General features: G+C 39.9%; 1 protein-coding gene and 1 non-coding gene across 2 annotated transcripts; both read left to right on the top strand.

Annotated features, from left to right (window-relative positions):
* The first annotated feature begins 334 nt into the window (after positions 1–334).
* On the top strand, positions 335–16,570 carry LOC114243337 (uncharacterized). Its single transcript, XM_089733932.1, is given in 28 exon segments — positions 335–369; positions 513–658; positions 661–756; positions 759–854; positions 926–1,017; positions 1,086–1,134; positions 1,137–1,232; positions 1,314–1,404; positions 1,718–1,797; positions 1,800–1,876; positions 2,311–2,347; positions 2,350–2,423; positions 3,682–3,788; positions 4,782–4,907; positions 4,909–4,944; positions 6,115–6,216; positions 7,296–7,437; positions 8,171–8,261; positions 8,264–8,301; positions 9,417–9,564; positions 10,324–10,372; positions 10,374–10,453; positions 11,667–11,766; positions 12,815–12,866; positions 13,296–13,388; positions 13,821–13,987; positions 15,430–15,587; positions 16,405–16,570. Coding segments are annotated over 28 exon segments (2,577 nt in total). The 3' UTR covers positions 16,524–16,570.
* Positions 1,622–1,693, top strand: TRNAE-CUC (transfer RNA glutamic acid (anticodon CUC)). Its single transcript has one exon. It is a non-coding gene; the product is annotated as a tRNA-Glu (tRNA).
* Positions 16,571–20,107: the final 3,537 nt, after the last annotated feature.

Raw genomic sequence — 20,107 nt, forward strand, 5'->3', positions numbered from 1 at the left:
TTTTGTTTCATCAAGTTAAATGATAGGTACTTATTTATTTTGATCACGCATTGTCACGCATAAAGTAAAAGATCACTAGAACACTTGTGCAGTGATCCATACTTGGGAAGTACTTCTTGGTTCTTATTCATAAATTCTAGGTCATGTTTCCAAAGGTTATAAGGAATGAAGTCTATAATTTTCCATGTCACTTATTATGCTTTTGTTGGTGTCAATCAATAGTGTCAATTGTTGTCTTTAAAAATTGAAATTTCTACCGTGTCTTTAACTTAATATTGGAATTTGTTCACATAATCCACAAAATTTGCATTTGGCATTAAATCAATAAAGCTTGATGAACGAATACGAAGCTTGCTCAGTAAAGTCTTGGTATCCAAGGCTTGTTTGATCAATCCATTTTTCGTAGTTCTATCCCAGTTGTGATAGTTTTTAGTATAAACATCAAGATGGCAAGTCCTAATCCTGAAATCGATTATCTTCAATGTTCATAAGCAAAGTCAATAATTCAAAAGTCCTACTCGTTCCGAACCAACTTCAAGACGTAATTCTACCGTGAAATCAAATTTACCAGCGGAAATTATAACCGTTAAAGATTTTTTTGATTTCATGAAAACTGCTTATCAAGTTTACGAGTATTTAGAAGGGGATGAAGATGACGGCTCAAAATAGATTGGGAGGAATTAACTAAATTAACTGTATTAAATCATGTAATAGAACAACAAGAAAGAGATCTATTGTTCCAGACAGCTTTTTCGGAACAAAACCAATTACAAGTAAAAGTGAAACGGCTCTCGAGAGAAAAAATAGCGAATTTGAACGGTTAGAGAAGAGATTTAGCTGTAGTGAAATTGAAGGTACGTATGAAAACAAAATTACAAAACTTGGGTCTTATTTGACCAAAGGTCTAAAATGCCTTCTTTAATAGGCAAATCTAGACGGCGATCAATACCTCAGGAAGCAAGAGTAGAGATGCTTGGTGTCTGGACTGAAGCAAACTTGAATTGTAAATTAAATGACGTGAGTTTAATTCATACTTTGTTTAGTTCACACAAATTATAAAAGCTGACACAAATTGAATTTTGTAGGTAATAAACGAAGGAATTTTGGATTCTATACTTCCATATTTAGTTGGTTATAAAAGCCTTCAAAGACGACCAGTGTTATGTGCCGGTTATTAAAAAACACCGTCTAATCCTACTACGGATGTGAAAAACCAGCCAGTTTTGGAGGTAAATTAAAAAAAATATATATAGGTATATATATTACGTTTTTTAGTAACATATTGACTTACACTAGAATTTAATTCCTCAGGGTTTATAATGAAAAAGACTCAAGAGATCGTCTCGGAAGGCGTAAATCATCTGTAATTGCAGCTCAAGACCGCGCGAATCATAACAAGAGTATGTTTGTCGCTAGATGTCACTGTTTTACATTTTTACGCATTGATAAGATATACGTTTTGCTGTATGATATTCTGTATGTATAACATAACTGAATTAAATAGAGAAATGAATTTCAAATTAATTTAGTATTAACGTTTGAGATAATTTATGAAAATTAAAAAAAAATATTTTGTCGGTTTCATTTGTAATAGTTTTATAATTTAAATAGCATTCTACAATCCGATATGGTCTAGTGGCTAGGATACCTGGCTCTCACCCAGGAGGCTCGGGTTCGATTCCCGGTATCGGAATACTTTGTTTTTTTTAATTTTTAGTGGCGACGTTGAAATCCACGTCTGCGATGAAGTCAAAGGCCTCAAGAAAGATTTTCGATGCCCACAAAAATTACTGGTTTCCAAATGGGTTACTTTGCTGATGTGACCGCGGGTCAGAGACTTGAAGATATGGATATATCTGTTCACTGCGATATACAAGTTAGTATACCATAGTATTGGCAGTACAAGGTAGGATATACACAATGGAACATTCATCCTTATCCTCAATCGGTTAAGAATTAAGACTTGGTATTTTAGTTTGATCTAGTTGGCAGTTTTGGCAATAGGATTTTGTATTAATTCTTCATTGTACGAGAACATACCACTCAAGAAGCCATTTTTTTAAACAATTTTTTTTTTATTGCTAGATGGCTGGACGAGCTCACAGCCCACCTGGTATTAAGTGGTTACTGGAGCCCATAGACATTTACGACGTAAATGCGCCACCCACCTTGAGATATAAGTTCTAAGGTCTCAAGTATAGTTACAACGGCTGCCCCACCCTTCAAACCAAAACGCATTACTGCTTCACGGCAGAAATAGGCGGTACAATTTATGTACAATAAGTAATTTTTGATATTTTATTGTTTCAGATCTTCGATTGGTTGATGCGTTGGATGAAGAAGGATTCTATTTAGTTGCGGATTGGCCCTTGTTGGATCCCCACAATGTGGTCCCTATACTGGTCTCGGCGTCTTTCTTGCAGGTCCGTTGAAGAGTTACTGGTGGTAGGACGTGTTGTGAGTCCGCACGGTAGATACTGCCGCCCTGCCTATTTCTGTCGAGAAGCAGTAATGCGTTTCGGTTTGAAGGGTGGGAGTAGCTGTTGTACTGTAAAAATAGAGACTTAGACCTCATATCCCAAGGTAGGTAGCAGCATTTACGTGTTGATGGGAGCTCACGGTCTCTTGGCCTCCAGATTCATTCGTGAAGCAGCAGCTCTCGAGTTGTTAGGTCTCCTTCGGAGGCGCTCGGGTAGCTGTTAGCTAATCCCACCCCTTCTGGCTGAGCCCGTGCTCGCCTACCTGTCCTGGTGAAACTGGGAAGGCCCCTAGTAATCCTTCAATCATAAACAAAAAGTATCTTGATGTCGATTGTTATATTTTTTGTTACATAGCACAATCCATTCCGGCGCTATGACATGTCCTTCTTCAAATGAGGCTTGTGGAGAGTATTAAGCGGCAGGCAGCGGCTTGGCTCTGCCCCTGGCATTGCTGAAGTCCATGGGCGACGGTAACCACTCACCATCAGGTGGGCCGCATGCTCGTCTGCCTAAAGGATAACAAAAAAAATTGTATATTCACCGTTTTATTTATAGAGCTCGCTCGTTTGATTTTAAATGACCTTGTAATGTGAGGTTCATTTTCCCCTATGAGGCTGCGTTGACAAGCAGAATGTCACATTTGGGGCTCGGACAATCTAAGAACTGTTATTGAAGAGCCCCTCCATCCCCAATATGTGATTGTTTGGTGGTGTTTTCCGTCCGGTGGGATCATCATCAAATTATATGGTCGGAATAGAAAGATATTGATGTGGAGTACATTCTTTTCAACAAGACGGGGCGATGTGCCGCACTAGTGAACACGTCACATCGGATCCACTATCGGTGCTTTTAGGTACCTCAAGCATCGGCTATAGTTCTCGTCGAATCCGCCGCTTGCGACGAAGGGTTCGTCGAGTAAATTAACCCACAGACACAGTCCAGTAAGCTTCTCGCCAGATGCGAAGCACGGCTCTTGCTAGGGCCAGTGTTAGCAACGCCCTCAGGTTAAAGCCCGTGAGCTCACCTACTCGTTTAGCGACGCTGGCATAGCCCTCTAAGGCTAGCTTAGGCAGGAATAAATAAAAAATAGTGATGGTACTATTGCTTTTTTGCGTGAAAAGCTTCCTTCCTCGAAAAGTCTATCACAATTGGCAATTATATAAGACATTTAAAGTCCTTTTTTTAATTTATCCGTTCCTAGATGGAGCCATTGTTGCACGATTGTCTGATCTACTGTCATGCCCACATGAATGACATTGTCAAGACCACCACGAATCTGGCGTGTTTGAGCGACGCTTTACTGACAAGGCAAGTATTTGTTTTAACTTATTACATAAAAAGTAGGGTACAATCAAATCGTTCTCGAAGTCAAAATGTTAATGTATTGCTAACATAACGTTATGTAACAACACAATGTCGAGTTTAACTAAGCCAACTAAGAAAAAACTTTTCATTATTTTACAACATTTTTGTCGATTTGTAGATGTCTGATAAACTTGAAAATTTGTACACGCGTCAAGGATCGATGACCAATACATTCACTTCATAAGTTCGCTCTAATATCCCGACCAGTTTCAATGGATAAAAAAAAGATTACATTAATTGTTCGTTTACTATTGAGGCATGTGTTTTTTTTAGTTTTTAAAATAGAATGCTGTCAGCGCAAAAGTGGCCTAAGCTTACCACAGTTAGTAGGTATGGAGATAATGAGGTTTCATTTTAATTTTACACTGCTTTGTAGGCAAAACAATACGCGCGAAAATAATGTTTACAAAGTCATCTGTTATCTATGGGTGAAACTAGGGATAGGCTTTGCATCAAAATTTATTATGTTTTAAACAATTACACGAATAGCTATATAAGCACGCTTGAATAAATTGCAATTAAGCACGAATATGAAAATTGTGGGTAAGGCCATTTTTGCGCTGACGGCCTCATATGTAATATTATGTTTATTGATTTTGGTAATTTTGGGGTACTCTGACGATACAAACGCTGATATGTGAACGTTTATCTTAAAGACTAGCTGACCCGGCAAACTTCGTAGTGCCTCAATCGATAAATAAAGACCTAAACTTTTGTATAAAATAAACTTAAAACAAACAAAAGGAATCCGTCCGATGGGGGACACATCAAAGATAAAACAAAATTGTTATTTTTATTTAATTCCGAGCATAATTATCTACCTTTTAAACCTTCTCTGGACTTCCACAAATAATTCAAGACCAAAAGTAGCCAAATCGGTCCAGCCGTTCTCGAGTTTTAGCGAGACTAACGAACAGCAATTCATTATATATATAGATTAGCGGCAATGTATACAAATGCGGAATTGGAGGCGATCAAGGATCGCAAAGACAAGATCCAATCGAGGCTGTACTGCAAGATGATAATGTCGTTAGCAGAACCGGTACCGGAAACGCTACGAGGCATTATTCACTCTGGCAACACTGTTCAAGTGCACCAAGTAAGTTTTTTTTGTTGTTGTTTTTTTTCTACACCAGCTCAGTTGGTATTGATCGGTCATCAGAGGTAATGGGAAGACGCTACTCAACTTGTACAGTTACTACCCAAACATATTACATACCCATATATATACTGGTGGTAGGACCTCTTGTGAGTCCGCGCGGGTAGGTACCACCGCCCTGCCTATTTCTGCCGTGAAGCAGTAATGCGTTTCGGTTTGAAGGGTGGGGCAGCCGTTGTAACTATACTGAGATCTTAAACTTATATCTCAAGGTGGGTGGCACATGTACGTTGTAGATGTCTATGGGCTCCAGTAACCACTTAACACCAGGTGGGCTGTGAGCTCGTCCAACCATATCTAAGCAACAAAAAAAAAAATTTGGTGACAATGCGGTCCTGTAACTCCTCCCAGTCTTAAGAAAAGAGTGAAGGATAAAATGGAAATGTTCAAAAGCCGGATACCCGTTATACGACACTACCTATGAAGAATCCACCTCATGTCACAAATAGGTTAGCGGCGGGAGGGAGCTTTTACTCATCAGCAGCGATTTAACACGTTGTCTGCGTTGTAGTTTAAAATACCCATACGCGACTGTCTCCTCATGCCGTAGTTAAAAGCGCGTTCTTTTTTTTATTTCTATAGGAATGTGTATATTAATTGTCTTTGTCCGTTCCGATCTATCAGTGTGCTTATGCGAGTATTTTAACGTTCTCGATCCCGTAAAAGTTAACTCAAATTTGTATGGAGTTGCAACGTTTGCCTAGTTTGCCGCTAGGTGCACTGTTCCAATTACATACAAATTTGAGTTAACTTTTACGCGATCGAGAACGTTAGAAACTCGCACTAAGCACACAGGTCACATACGCACTGTAAATAAGTCCAACCTTGCTTCTAAAAGAACTGTGTGCTTAGTGCGAGTTTTTTAACGTTCTCGACAGCGTAAAAGTTAGCTCATATTTGTATGGAGTGGGATAGTTCGCCTACGTTTGCCGCTAAGGCGCTGTTCCAACTGCCTGCAAATTGGGTTAACTTTTACGCTATCTAGAAAGTTCAAAAACTCGCACTAAGCTCTCTGAAACGCACTGGCTTCAAGTCCCTTAAAAACGGACCCGCAGTCGACGATTTTATTACATGCTGTGACTGGTTATCTAGTTTTGGTTTTGAATGCAGGTGCAACAAGTTGCTGGGGCGGCACATAGCCGAGCTGGTACCGTGCCAGCCGGCGAGTATGCGCATCGACAGGAGAGGGAACGTTGTAGCGGCCCATACCAAGTGAGCTTTTATTTTGGTTGAACTATGATCAGCTATGTCATTTTGTGATCTATGGATTGGACCGCTTTTGTAGGTCTAAGCGAAAGTAAAAAATATATAATAATATCTATATATATATTTGTAATTACTGGTGGGATGCCTTATTGTGAGTCCGCGCTCGATGGGTCCTATTTGTTCACGATTGACTTCCACGGTGAGGAATAACATCGTGTAATAAAAATCAAACCCGCGATATTATAATTTGCATAATTACTAGTAGTAGGACCTCTTGTGAGTCCGCGCGGGTAGGTACCGCCACCCTGCTTATTTCTGCCATGAAGCAATATGCGTTTTGGTTTGAAGGGCGGGGCAGCCGTTGTAACTATACTGGGACCTTAGAACTTATATCTCAAGTTAGGTGGCGCATTTACGTTGTAGATTTCAATGGACTCCAGTAACCACTTAACACCAGGTGGGTTGTGAGCTCGTCCACAGATCTAACCAATAAAAATAAAAAACAGCTGCCCCAGCGCCTCTAAAGGAGACCTAACAACTCAAGAGTAGATGCTTTGCGAATTAATGTACTACCGGATCGGAATCGCGACCCGCTGAGAAGATCCGGCGAGAAACTCAGCGGGCTGATGTTTAGGTTAGTTGCACGTCGAACTCTTTGCCGAGTTCGACGAGTCCGGTTACCGGGGTCCCTATTCCTAGTGCTAGAGGTGTCTTATTAGACACCTTTAGCTTTAGCAAGGGTTATTGGATCTGATAGATCCGTAAGGACGTGCCCAGGGCACTCATGTGCATTGAGTGGTAACCAAAGCCGAACAAAACCCCCCTCAACAAGAAAAAACATAACCAAAACACACCTTAATACGATAAAACGAATTGTTTCCCAAAGCTCGACACAAGTTAGTCTCAGTTTAATTGGTACATCAGCTCTTTCTAAAACCTAAACTCTTCATTGATTTACGATAAAATAAGCAGGATTGTGGTACTGCAGTACTCGAGCGAAATTGCAATAGACCGTACCACAAGTAAAGATGTCAGTAATTCTACGCTACGTATCGGTCTTCTTCTTTTATGTCCTTGATTTGAAGAGACGCAAATTGGAGCCTCAACGAGTATATATCCTGGCTGTACGGCGAGCTGAGGTCCTGGAGACGAGTGTACTGGCGGCTATGGGCCGACTGTCACTTCCTACTGTGTCAACTTTGTGACAACTATTTCCCCGCCTACCAGGTCAGTTAAGCTGTCAGTTGAGCAGATCTGATTAGAGATCAGTATTAGTAGTTTTTTTCTACCTATCCTGATCGCCTTGAGAGGCTATATCAGCTTCGCCCTAACGTGTAGGTGAGCTCACAGGGCTCAACCGAAGTGTTGTTAACACTGGCCGTAGCAAGAGCAGTGCTTCGCAGAATCTAACACCAGTTCGAAAACGCGACCCACTGAGAAGATCCGGCAAAAACTCAGTGGGCTGTGTGTCTGTGGGTTATTCACTCATCGAGCCCTTCGGCACAAGCGATGGGTTCGACGAGGACGGTGACTGGTGCTTGAGGTACCTAAAGCACCGTTAAAGGATCGGGAGGATCCGTAATAACGTGTAAATTTTAGTAGTAGTAATCGTTATCCTATCAAATAATGTAACCATGTAGCGGGCTTGGTTTAGTAGTTTAGTTACTGGTGGACCTCTTGTGAGTAGGCACGGGTAGGTACTAACTACTACCCTGCCTATTTCAGCCGTGAAACAGTAATGCGTTTCGGCTTGAGGTAGCCGTTGTGACTTCGAACTCATATCTCAAGGTGGTGGCGGCACTTACGTTGTAGATGTCTATGGGCTCCCTTAACCGCAGAATAGGTATGCATTTAAAAAAAACCTAGCTAGCCACGAGTGCTTAAAACAATTCGTAATTGGTCCGATAATTGATAATTAGACCGCTCCAGGAGTCGTTTTGTGCATTCCCCTGCTGTACAGATGGAGTGGTGCTCCCACCACGAACAGCCCCCCCACATGTTCTCGTTGGAAGGCCGCCCTCCCCTCCCCGCCGGCCGCTACCCCTGCTGCGGGAGCGGGCCTACCGCTTCGAGACAATCACCAGGAACACGGTGAGCTTAGAGCTGTTTGTTTGAGGAGAGTTAGAATATACTTTTTATTTAGAAGACTCCGGAAGACTCGATTTCAACTACTGCACCAAGGTACGGTTCTCGGCCGTGGGGTCAATGTTTAATATATTTCATATTCGAGATCTGGGTGTACTCTTCCCGGGTTTCCGCTATCCATGATGGCAAAGCAGACATCCTAGTACGGGGTGGTCGAGTTTGTAACTGTTTTTTGATAGTGACGAATTGAAATTTTCAAGGTAATTAGCTGTTCAATTTTTGCCGCCTTTACCTTAAAAAATATCCTTGGCTTTGCCGACGTCCGTGAGAGACGGTAACCAATCACCATCAAATGGGCCGTATGCTCGTCTACAAGACAATAAAAATCTTGACAGTTTTTTCGCGTTTTAACCACATGCGCGTCAAAAAGTCTGCAATTAAAAGAGAAGCCGCTCCGGTTATCGTCTTCTTTTAAAGGTCATGTCTTATTTTTAGGATCCCGAGAAGCTACGTCCAGTGGCTTTGTTTCATTTCCCACATTTGTGCACTTTTACAGATATTAAACAGTTAATAAACCACCGTTATTACACATTTAAGCATGAAGAAACACTAAATAGACAAATAAAACAAGTCACACAACTTCACTCCTCACGTTCCCGCCAAAAAGTCAAAGTCATCGTCTTTTTTTTTTTTAAAGGGATTATACGACCTGGTAACTAAGACCCTTAGGTCAAGTCTTATTTAATTTTAATGATAACTTTTTAGGTATATTAAAAATAATATGAAATGAAATGAAGTTGATTATTATGAAACATGGCATGAAATGAAATGAAATGAGATGAGACGAGATAATATGGGATGAAATATAATCTCAGTAAAATGGTGGTCTGTTACTGAGATTTTTTCAGTGGACTTTTTGGAGGATCCTGAGAAGTTACGTCCAGCGGCTTTGTTTCATTTCCCACATTTGCGCACTTTCACAGATATTAAATAGTTAATAACCACCGTTATTAACATCTAAACCTGAAGAAACACTAAATAGACAAATAATAAACAATCACACAACTTCAATCTTCACGTTCCCGCCAAAAAGTCAAAGTCATCGTCTTTGTGTAAACCAGGGTTGCCAGTTCCGGGAGCATGTCCCAGACGAGCGCATGGCTTCGGACGCGGCCGTGATGGAGCTGTACAATCAATTTAGGGACATAATAGCTATGAAACCGCCTCAGCTAATGTTCCCAGAGCGACTGACAAGACTCGTTGGAAGAGGTCAGTAGGAATGAGAGAACATTTTGTAAGATTTACATTAAAAAAAACATTTTTACTTCCTACTTATTCGCTGGTAGTCTAAGAGGCTATTTCAGCTACGCGCTAATGGTAGTAAGCTCACGGGCTCAACCTGAGAGAATTTGCTAACACTGACCCTAGCAAGAGCAGAATCCACTACCGGATCGGAATCGCGACCCGTCGCGATCGTGGGCTAGTTTACTCGCCGAACTCTTCGCCGTAATCGACGAGTTTGACGTGGACGGTGACCGTGCTTGAAGAGCCTAAAAGCACCGAGAGTGAATTCGGGAGATCCGACACCACATGTTTCGGGCGACGGCAGCTTTGCATTGCGCCGTCGCGGTTGGATAGCTAATTAGCAGCGGCCACGATAAGAGGTTTTCGTGTCGCGCCGCTTTGTTTTTTTTTTATTGCTTATATGGGTGGACGAGCTCACAGCCCACCTGGTGTTAAGTAGTTACCGGGCCCATAGACATCTACGACGTAAATGCGCCACCCACCTTGAGATATAAGTTCTAAGGTCTCAAGTATAGTTACAAATATAGTTTGTCGAGTAGCGTTCTGACGCTTCCTTAAGATACTTACGTATCGCTTTTATACGGCTATCTTGCAGATTCAAAAAGTATCTTATTTCGATTATGTTATTAGGTTTTTATTCTGATTAAGTTAAATATACCACAGAAATCTTTTTCACTGCTGATAAATAATGTTGTATCTATGTTAGATTATTTTTTGACTTAGAGTCCGGAGATGATAACTCTGGTCGTCTTCAATGCAAGGAAGTATTTGGTGGGAGGAATACAGCTGGTAACACCGCGCCCTCCTCTCGGCTTACTCGGAAAACTCTACACTAGCAACACCAAGTTCAACGGTCTGTCAAGTTTCATATTAAAATTAATTTTAATATCTAGAATTAACTTTTTACCATAATTAAAGATTTATTTTTATTTTAAAAGATTAAAAGTCGCTCTCGACAAGTTTGACAATTTTCAAAGAATAACATCTATTATGGAGAATATGTATTTGTAAAAGTATAGTTTATAGATATATCGTATCCGATAGGGAATATTTTAAAAGATATTCATAAGAGTAAAAAATATTAAAAACGCGATGGTGTGCTTTTGAAATTTCAATGAATCAAGCCAATACTGTTTGTGGACGGATTTTAAATCGGTATTTTTTATAAGAATTATGAAGAACTTAACACGCCTTCTTATAATATTGAGATAGAAACCACATTATCGCGCACTGTAGGTTAAATTAGGTGTTCCATTAGACAAATTTGCTGTAAATATGCTACATAATTGGCGAATACATAATGTAGCAGCCATCTTTAAGAGCTTTGGCATCCCTGGCGGCCATCTTTAATTTTGATTACGAGCACTTATTAACTCCATGCGAACACTAATATTTATCGGATCGCGATTCTAATTGAGCGGTGGGCTCAGCCATAGATTATACACTTCATATTTGAGAGTTTCGAATCTCTGGTCTTACTAGGGCTAGTGTTAGCAAATTATTTCAGACTGAGCCTCGTGAGCTCACCTATTATTATTGTACAAGGCATGCCAAAGCTTCTTTGTAGATCGTTTTGTGTAAACCAAACGACACTACCACCTGTATAATATAAAGTCACCAAGAAATTTACGAATGGCATTTTATAGGTGAGTATTTCGGAAAATGTTTTCTCGGTTGTTCTTTTTCAATTAGGGAAGTTGTTGTGGTAAATGATCCAATAATGTTCCCACGTGTCGGTTTTATTTTCTATCTAAGCTGATGGTCTATAGAGACATATCAGCGTCACGGGCTAGTAGGTGAGCTCACGATGCTCAAACCTGACGTTGTTCTAAACACGAGCCCTAGCAAGAGCCGTGCTTCGCCGCATCTACCACCGGATCGGAAACGCGATCCACTGAGAAGGTCCGGCGAGAAACTCAGTGGGCTGTGTCTGTGGGTTAATTTACTCGTCGAGCCCTACGTCGCAAGCGACGGGTTCGACAAGGACGGTGACCGGTGCTTGAGGTACCTGAAAGCATCGTTAATGGTTCGGGAGGATCCGTAATGACGTGTACGGATATACACAGCGCATATGCGGCCGGCGTCGCCCGTAGTGTCGGGCGCGTCCCCCGCCCCCGCCCCGCGACCTCCCAAGCCCCCAAGGACCCCCGACCCGAAGTCAAGGAGGTAAGTTCACCTCGACGGACCAAAAACCATAAGCGGCAGGCGGGCTATCGAGTTTCCCTATTAGTTTTAGTTGAAGTGGTGTTTAATCGACAAAATTTGACCGCCTCACCGTTTTTAATTATTTTCTATAGCTTTTGCCCGTGGCTTCCTCCGCGTGGAATAGTTCACAATAATGCTATAATTTAGAACAAATTTGGTCAGCATAAAAGCGTTATAGTGAGCCAACCTTAACATATAGACATATGCTGTCGCAGTCTTTTTTTAGATCTTTTAAAGGGAACAATTCTGTCATACATTATTTAGCGAAACTTTAATCGTTTCTGCCGCGCACGCAGCGGAAGCTCTCAAAAGGGAAAAAGCCCCGATTTTGAAACATTATTTATTAGTGCTCCGCATGTATTGGTCTTAGCGAGATGTTATATGGCTTATAGCCTTCCTCGATAAATGGGCTATCTAACACTGAAATAATTTTTCAAATCGGACCAGTAGTTCCTGAGATTAGCGTGTTCAAACAAACAAACTCTTCAGCTTTATAATATTAAGTATAGATTCTATTTATCGCAGTAATTATTAAGACTTTCGATTTTGCATTGTTTTTAATATCGGGTCGTCCGACTTCCTCAATTAGTGATACGTAATGCTTACAAAAGTAGTGCGAAGCCATACGCAGTATTACCAGTATTACAAATTTCTAAAGTTTCATTTTTCCGTCGCAAATCTGAACACAAGCACAGACAGCTCTGACAGTTGCTGTTTCTGACATGAATTCAATCAATATTGCAATCAACAAACAATAATATGATTTCACTTGTATTTGCGCGCTGCACGTAATGTATTACAAATTCATCGTAGAAGCTGACTTTGATTGAGATTGCGGCTTTACGAAACACGAACCTAAAAAAAAAAAAAAAATACTTCTACGCATGGTAGCTGACCGCTTGGGGATAGGTATGCATCCAAAGGCAAAAAAATATTTAATCGTCCTAACTAGGATTTTTCTCTTGTTAGGTTTCTATTTATACAAGACCCAAATATCGAATGTCTTTAGTCAGATATCCAACTACAATTTGAACTCAGACCCTGTGATGATAGTAGTCAGTGTAAAGCTTAGACCATAGAGGAGATGTACTTACAGTACCCTGAAATAATTTCTTCCGAAACTAACTCATTATTATATTTAAAATTCGATACCTATAGCAGTAGATTTATGTGTAGTAGTAGTTTTTTAAATAGCTTGGCAACATATTGATCATAGATAATCATAGATTATTAACTCCATGTAGATAATACACTTAATATGTGACGTAGATTCTTTATTAGACCAAAGTAATTCGTATTAAATTTGTATTGGAACTAAAATTACAAGATTTGGTAACTGTAGTTATTCAGTGGTGTCTAGTGCTAGTCTATTAGCGTTTTCTGTAGCTAATTGTTTGTTTATTTAAAACTTTATTAGTTAGTACAGGATTGGTTTTGTTTTGACGCCGTGGACAGGGGAAAGTGGAAAAAGATCCTAAAATTGAAGCTCATGGGTGATGGTGGTCACGACCCTCAGACATGAGGAACGCGACTCGAGGAGGAGGTTTTGTTTTGAAACGTTAACTGCTTTGGGTGCAAAGAGGGTATTTATATGTCAAATAGGTCAATACTTGTAATCACTGGTTTGTGTCGCACAAAAGATGGATTATGACTCTTTCTCTCTCCTGTCAAAAATATTCACCTATTTCACACGTAATGAGTAGCACAGATGTATTTGTCTGCATGTATTAGAGTATAAATTGATATAGATAGATGTTGCTGCTAGTAAGTGTAAATAGCCGTCAAAATTATACAAGACTGATGAAGGCTTATAGTTAGAGCATGATTTGGAAAAGTAATAATGTTTTAAAAATCCCATAAGACAATTTGAATCGAAGCCTTAAATATCAAATGTCCATTTTCGGCTCATATGGGCACACAAAGTAGTAGTAGTAGTTAAAGAGTATGTGAATTTCGTTGTCCATTTTGAGATATGACGTCGAAGTTCCACCCTATACGAAGTCTGGTTTCCAAAGAAAGGCGCCCCAGGAGGAGGAGGCTCAGGAGACGATGGTGAAGAAGACAGTTCATCATCATCGAGCGACAGCGAACAGAGCTCCGCCAGCGGCCGCAGTGATGAGGACAGCGCTACTAGAAAGACCGGCAGGGTCGTGAGGGTCCAGCATCCGCATCCCGTTGTTAAGTACGTACTCATCTGCTTCGTGACAGTGATATTGATAGTTAACAGGCAAACAAATTTATTATCAATTTTATTTGAGACTAGTAAGTATGTGGTTCCCTTAATGCCCAGAGACTATTGTCTTCCAGAAACAACAATCTATTGGGTCGTGCAATAATTGAAATTCGACCATAATCAAGAATGCCTCAAGATTGGGATTCGTTGCATGCATTAGATTAAATATTGTTTCGTTGACATTTAGGTAATTACCCAGAAATGTATTGCCAACATTAAAGTTGTCAATTCTACTAAAAATAAAAAATAAACTGTTGGCAGCGGAGAAAATTGTATTTAACTGTTTATATCTTTGGCTGCCTATTTATTTAAATATACACTACGGGGAATGGTGCCGACCCCACCTAGTGGGATAAGGTGGAGAAAAAGAAGAAGATACACTACGGGGAAAGGATACTTGATGTGGGTCAAATACAAAAAGTAAGTATACATAGCAAGCACAAAATTTACTTTTTAGTAATCTTATATTTTGACAACTTCTTGCGTTCGTTCGAAATCGGCATATTAGGTGATTATAATTATCGTGTGCAGTACAAAAAACGTATGTCGAAATGGTAATTATTGATGGAGCATATTTCAAGTCCACACAAGGCACCATCACTCTTTTTATTACGTTGGCGTATTTTATTTACCCATAACTGGCCGCTGGGGATCAGTGTGCTTAGTGCGAGTTTTTTAACGTTCTCGATCGCGTTAAAGTTAACTCAAATTTGTATGCAGTTGGAACAGCGCCCCTAGCGGCAAACGTACGCAAACTTCCTAGCTCCATACAAATTAGAGTTAACTTTTACGCTACCGAGAACGTTAAAAACTCGCAGTAAGCACACAGGTCTGGTTATGTCGAACTTAAAGACGACTACCCACTAAAGCTCAATGATCACTCTCTCCCGACGCGGTGACGTCCGAGACAGAACTCAGATATCACCACCTTAAAACAGTACTTTTTCATTTTGATTTTCGAATATTCAAATTAAAATAATGACATTAGTGCTTCGTAGAATCTACCACCGGATCGGAAACGCGACCCACTGAGAAGATCCGACCAGAAACTCAGTGGGCTGTGTCTGCGAGTTAACTTACTCACCGAACCCTTCAATAGGTTCGGGTTCGACGAGATTTCGGCGTATAGGTGTACTACATTTCATATTTCATATGTGTTTCCTGTGCTGATAACAAAAAATGGTCGGTAGGGTTCGATGGTTTTGAAAATACATATATTATGGGATATGGGTTAGCTAGTTAGATTTTACGCTGCTATTAGAAATACTAAGCTTTAAAAAAGTTAATTCACTCGCCAAGCCCTTTCGACGGCTTGACGAAAACGATGACTGGTGCTTGAGCTACATTGAGCTATTGTGAAATATTGTGAATTACTGAACGGTAATTCGCAGGCGCGCTCGCGTGGTCGGCCGGCAATGGATGTCGTGCGCCTCGGCCCGCAGCAACCAGGACGGACAGAGACGTTTCGAAGAACGGGCAGCGAGACAGATGAGGGCAGCGCTCGCCAGGAGACAGCCCCTTACCAATAATAAAGCAAAACCACCTCCAGGTACGATCACGTATCCTAACGTTTACTTAAACATATCGAGGGGTGAAATTTTATTTGGTATAAGCGACATTTTTACAACTTTACATGAGAGTCGTTTAAAGTTTAAAATTTAGGAAAAATTTAATAACAAAAAACTTCACCTATTTGAATGGGGGTAAACTTAATTGAAATTCAATTAAAAACTTTGGGTTCAGAGGCTTTGAAAATCGTTCTTATAGGTCAGCAGAATTATAAATTAGTCTTAATTTTTTTATTTATGGCTTAAATGGGTGGACGAGCTCACAGCCCACCTGGTGTTAAGTGGTTACTAGAGCCCATACAGAGAGAGTGGAGAGATGGCGGGACATTGTGAGACGCATCACGTCTGCCCCTTCCAACACTACATGACGATCACGACCACTCTGTTAAGAGTGACATGATTGAAAAGAAGAGCCCACAGAAATCTACAATGTAAATGCGCCACCCACCTTGAGATATAAGTTCTAAGGCCTCAGTATAGTTACGACTGCACCACCCTTCAAACCGAAACGCATTACTGCTTCACGGCAGAAATAGGCAGGGTGGTGCTACCTACCCGTGCAGACTCACAAGAGGTCCTACCACCATTAAAAAGCACCATGATGCTATAAGACCAAATAAAACGGACCTTTAATTACAAAGATAAATGTCGCTTAAACTATAATCTTTCACCCCCTCGATATATATTTCACACGTGAAATGGCGACGTGTTCAAAACGCCCAGCCAATTTAATGTCGCAACGTTTGCTTCGTCAAAACCTTTCCTATGGTTAATAATATATGTTAATTGTTCTTATAGGCGGCGTGTACGCACGTCTAGAGGCGGAATGGCGCGAAAAACACGGTCAACGACCCCGCAATGCGGCGCCGGCACGACCGCGGCACGCAACCAACAGCAAATATAAACCCGCCGCGTGAAAATAATGTTGTTTAATTAAAATAAAAGAGTTTTGATAAAAGAAAAAGTATTCATTTATTATTTACCTACGAACTTAACCTCTTCGAATTACGATTTTTTGAAAGTATAACGAACTCGTGGTAGGGTCTCTTATAAGCCAGCGCGGGTAGTTATCATTTTATGTGTCCCAAAATAGCTCTAACAGTTATTTTACAATTAGAAGGGGAGACAGTCTGTACACAATATTAATAAGGTAGATCCGAAGAGATACACGGAAGTAATTATGCTATTATTTTGTTTTTTTCCTACCTGTCTTAGTAGGTAACCTCGAGGGGTTATATTGTTAGTTTCGCTCGCTTCGTGTAGGTGAGCTCACGGGGCTCAGGCTGGCGAATTAATAACACTAGCCCTAGCAAGCACACTTACTTGGAGTGCTTCGCCGATTCTACCACCGGATCGAAATTGCGACCCATTCGGCGAGTTTAGTGGGTAGTTAAACGACAAACCCTTCATCGCGTTCGACTTTTGGTGACCGGTGTTTGGAAAACCTAAAAGCACCAATAGTGGATCGGGAGAATCTGAAGTGCCGTGTTTTGGGCGGCAGTAACTGTTTACTGTTTGGCTCGCAGAATCGGGTATGTAGTTACCGGCGACCTCTACGAGGGTTATCGTGTCTCGCTGACTTCATTTACTTACGTTAAACTTCTAATTCGAGATCGTCGTAAAAATCTACGTTACTCACGTATCACGGTGCTCCGACAGCTATCCTACAATACGGAACTGACTGGTTTGTGCGGTGATTGTGTGCGCTATGGGCCGCGAGAGCGAATGCTACACTTGCATAGGTCAGTGTGCTTAGTGCGAGTTTTGTAACGTTCTCACTAGCGAGCCAGTTTGCTCAAATTTGTATGCAATTGGAACAGCGCCCCTAGCGGCAAACGTACTCGGTGTTATTTTGTGAGTGCGAGTTCATATTACATAGACCTATATTTGAAGGCACATACATAAACATATATCTATCTCGTTCTTACTCAGCACTTTAACTCGCAGGAAAACAATATAACAGTATTTCAGTGCGTACATAAAATGAAACATGAATATACGTAAATATCTCCGTCTCCGTCTAATGAGGCCGAAAATCCGCCATGTTTAGCGCGCCAAATGTCATTGTCACGTCAGTTCGGCCGTCTGTTTTGGGTTGTACATTATTTATTGACTATGATATCGATTTAATATGATTGATTATATAAAATTTCATAATTTATCATGCTTAAAACATACAAAAATAATAATTAAAACGTATTTTATAGGATCTCAAGAAAGTCGATGTCCTAAAACTATTATCTATATGTATTTAAATTCATTATGGAGCCCTCATCCGAAAAATCCATTTTTCGGTCGGAATCTATTGATCATGACACTAATCATAAATACCACTTTAAAATATGTCATCAAAACATATTTAGACATTCTGTTTAGATATTTCGGGAAAAAGGCTACCGACAAAATCTCTTCGGAACTATTTAAATAAAATAGTTTTATTCCGCAGTGAGTAAAACACTATTGTAAATTTGTTAAATATTTAATAATTAAGTGATTTTAGAGAGGAAGTCACAAGGAATGACGTTTGTAATTAATGAATAAATGTTCTGTAGGTGTTTTTTTTTTCACGCGGTCCCTTGATAAGTTTAAAATTTGAATCACTCTCAAGCGAAAGTGATTCAAATGGTGCGGCGCACCTTCCTTGGGGTGCGCTGCGGTAGTATGTTACGGACTTTAGAGTCAGCAAAACAATTAAAATAGATTGTAATAGTCTAAGAAAAACACGTACTCAAAATACGATAACATTTAGCATGCTAGAAATGGGCTGATGGCTTTGAACTACGCCATATCTTTATGTTTTGCGACAAACGACAACTTTATAAAATCAGTGTAGCAACTTTTAAAAATCATCATATCGTTTACTTGGCAAATTCGAAGGACGAACTTGTCTTAGATTTCACCCATCTAAATCATATCATATTTGCACATAACAATATACCTACTTACTTCCCATTAAAGTATAAATTCTACAAATACATAATACTCAACAATATTTAAAATAAAATGAGCCAAGAACGTTTATCGATAAAACCTGATAACATTGAAATCTTTTGTACAGCACTAAAGCCGCCATGTTTTGTGGCCAGATGACGTCACAGCGGCACGAAATTTTGGTTGACGTTTCATTTCCATAGGTTTCCTACTTCATTGTCATATTAACGTTGTGATCTCGTAACCGAGTAATTTTACCGAAATGAGTACTACGAATGACATTTGTGCGAGTGCGTGTTACAAATTAGTGGATTTTAACGTTTCGATCGAGTATTTCTTTAGTAAGTTTTATTTTTCCAACTAGAGAGGCAAAAATATCATGCCATAGAACCTAATTTTTTTTTATGAAAAATTATAATATGGAGTGAAATGGATTTGATTAATTTGAAGCATTAATCAATTGGCATGGAATGAAATGAAATGAGATCAGATAATATGGGATAAAATATAATCTCTGCAAAATGCTGATTATATACTGAGATTTTTTTCAGTGGACCTTTTCGAAGACTTCGAGAAGCTACGTCCAGCGGTTTTGTTTAATTTTTTTAAATTTTCGCACTTTCACAGATACTAAACAGTTAATAAACCCACGTTACTTTGTTATTGCACAGATGGGTGGACGAGCTCCCGGCCCACCTAATCTTAAATGGTTACCGAAGCCCATAGACATCTACAACGCAAATGCCGCCTCCCACCTTGAGATATTAGTTCTAAGGTCTCAGTATAGTTACAACGGTTGTCCCACCCTTCAAACCGAAACGCATTACTGCTTCACGGCAAAAATAGGCAGGGTGGTGATACCTACCCGTGCGGACTCACAAGACGTCCTACCACCAGTAATTACAAAAATTAATTTTGCGGGTTTGATTTTTATTACATGATGCTATTCCTTTACAGTGAAAGTCAATCGTAAACATTTGATAAGTACATATTTCATTAGAAAAATTGATACCCGCCGGCGGGATTAGAACACCGGTGCATTGCAAGATACGAATACACCGGACGCCTTAACCTTTAAGCCAGGACGGTCTCAAAAATACACTTATACACGAAGAAATATTAAATACGCATTAACTAAGAAACATTAAATAGACAAAATAAAACAATTCACACAATTTAGCTCCTCGCGGTCCCTCCAAAATGTCTTTTCACCTTTTTTTCCTAGTTGTTCAATTGTAAATGAATAAATCAAAATCAAATCGAGTTTACGTTCTATACGGTGAAAAATGAAGAATTGTGAGTGTGAGTTGTGATACGCTACTCGCTTCGCAGGGCGTTTATTCACCGAGAGCAGCAATAATATTATTTCTCGTATATTGGTAGCACGTGATGTTTTGGCATTAGACCGTCTAAATGAAATACAACGCATTTTAACAGCATTTTAATGGGAACCAACTACTTTCAAAATTATTCGGGTAATGTCACGTGTTCAATACTATTTTGTACCTTTAGAATTAAAGTGGCTCAACCCAAAATTCTTAGTTTCTGGTAAACTTCAATATTGTAATAC

This window comes from Bombyx mandarina, chromosome 16, assembly GCF_030267445.1.
Source record: "Bombyx mandarina strain Sakado chromosome 16, ASM3026744v2".
In the NCBI taxonomy this organism is placed as follows: Eukaryota; Metazoa; Arthropoda; class Insecta; order Lepidoptera; family Bombycidae; genus Bombyx; species Bombyx mandarina.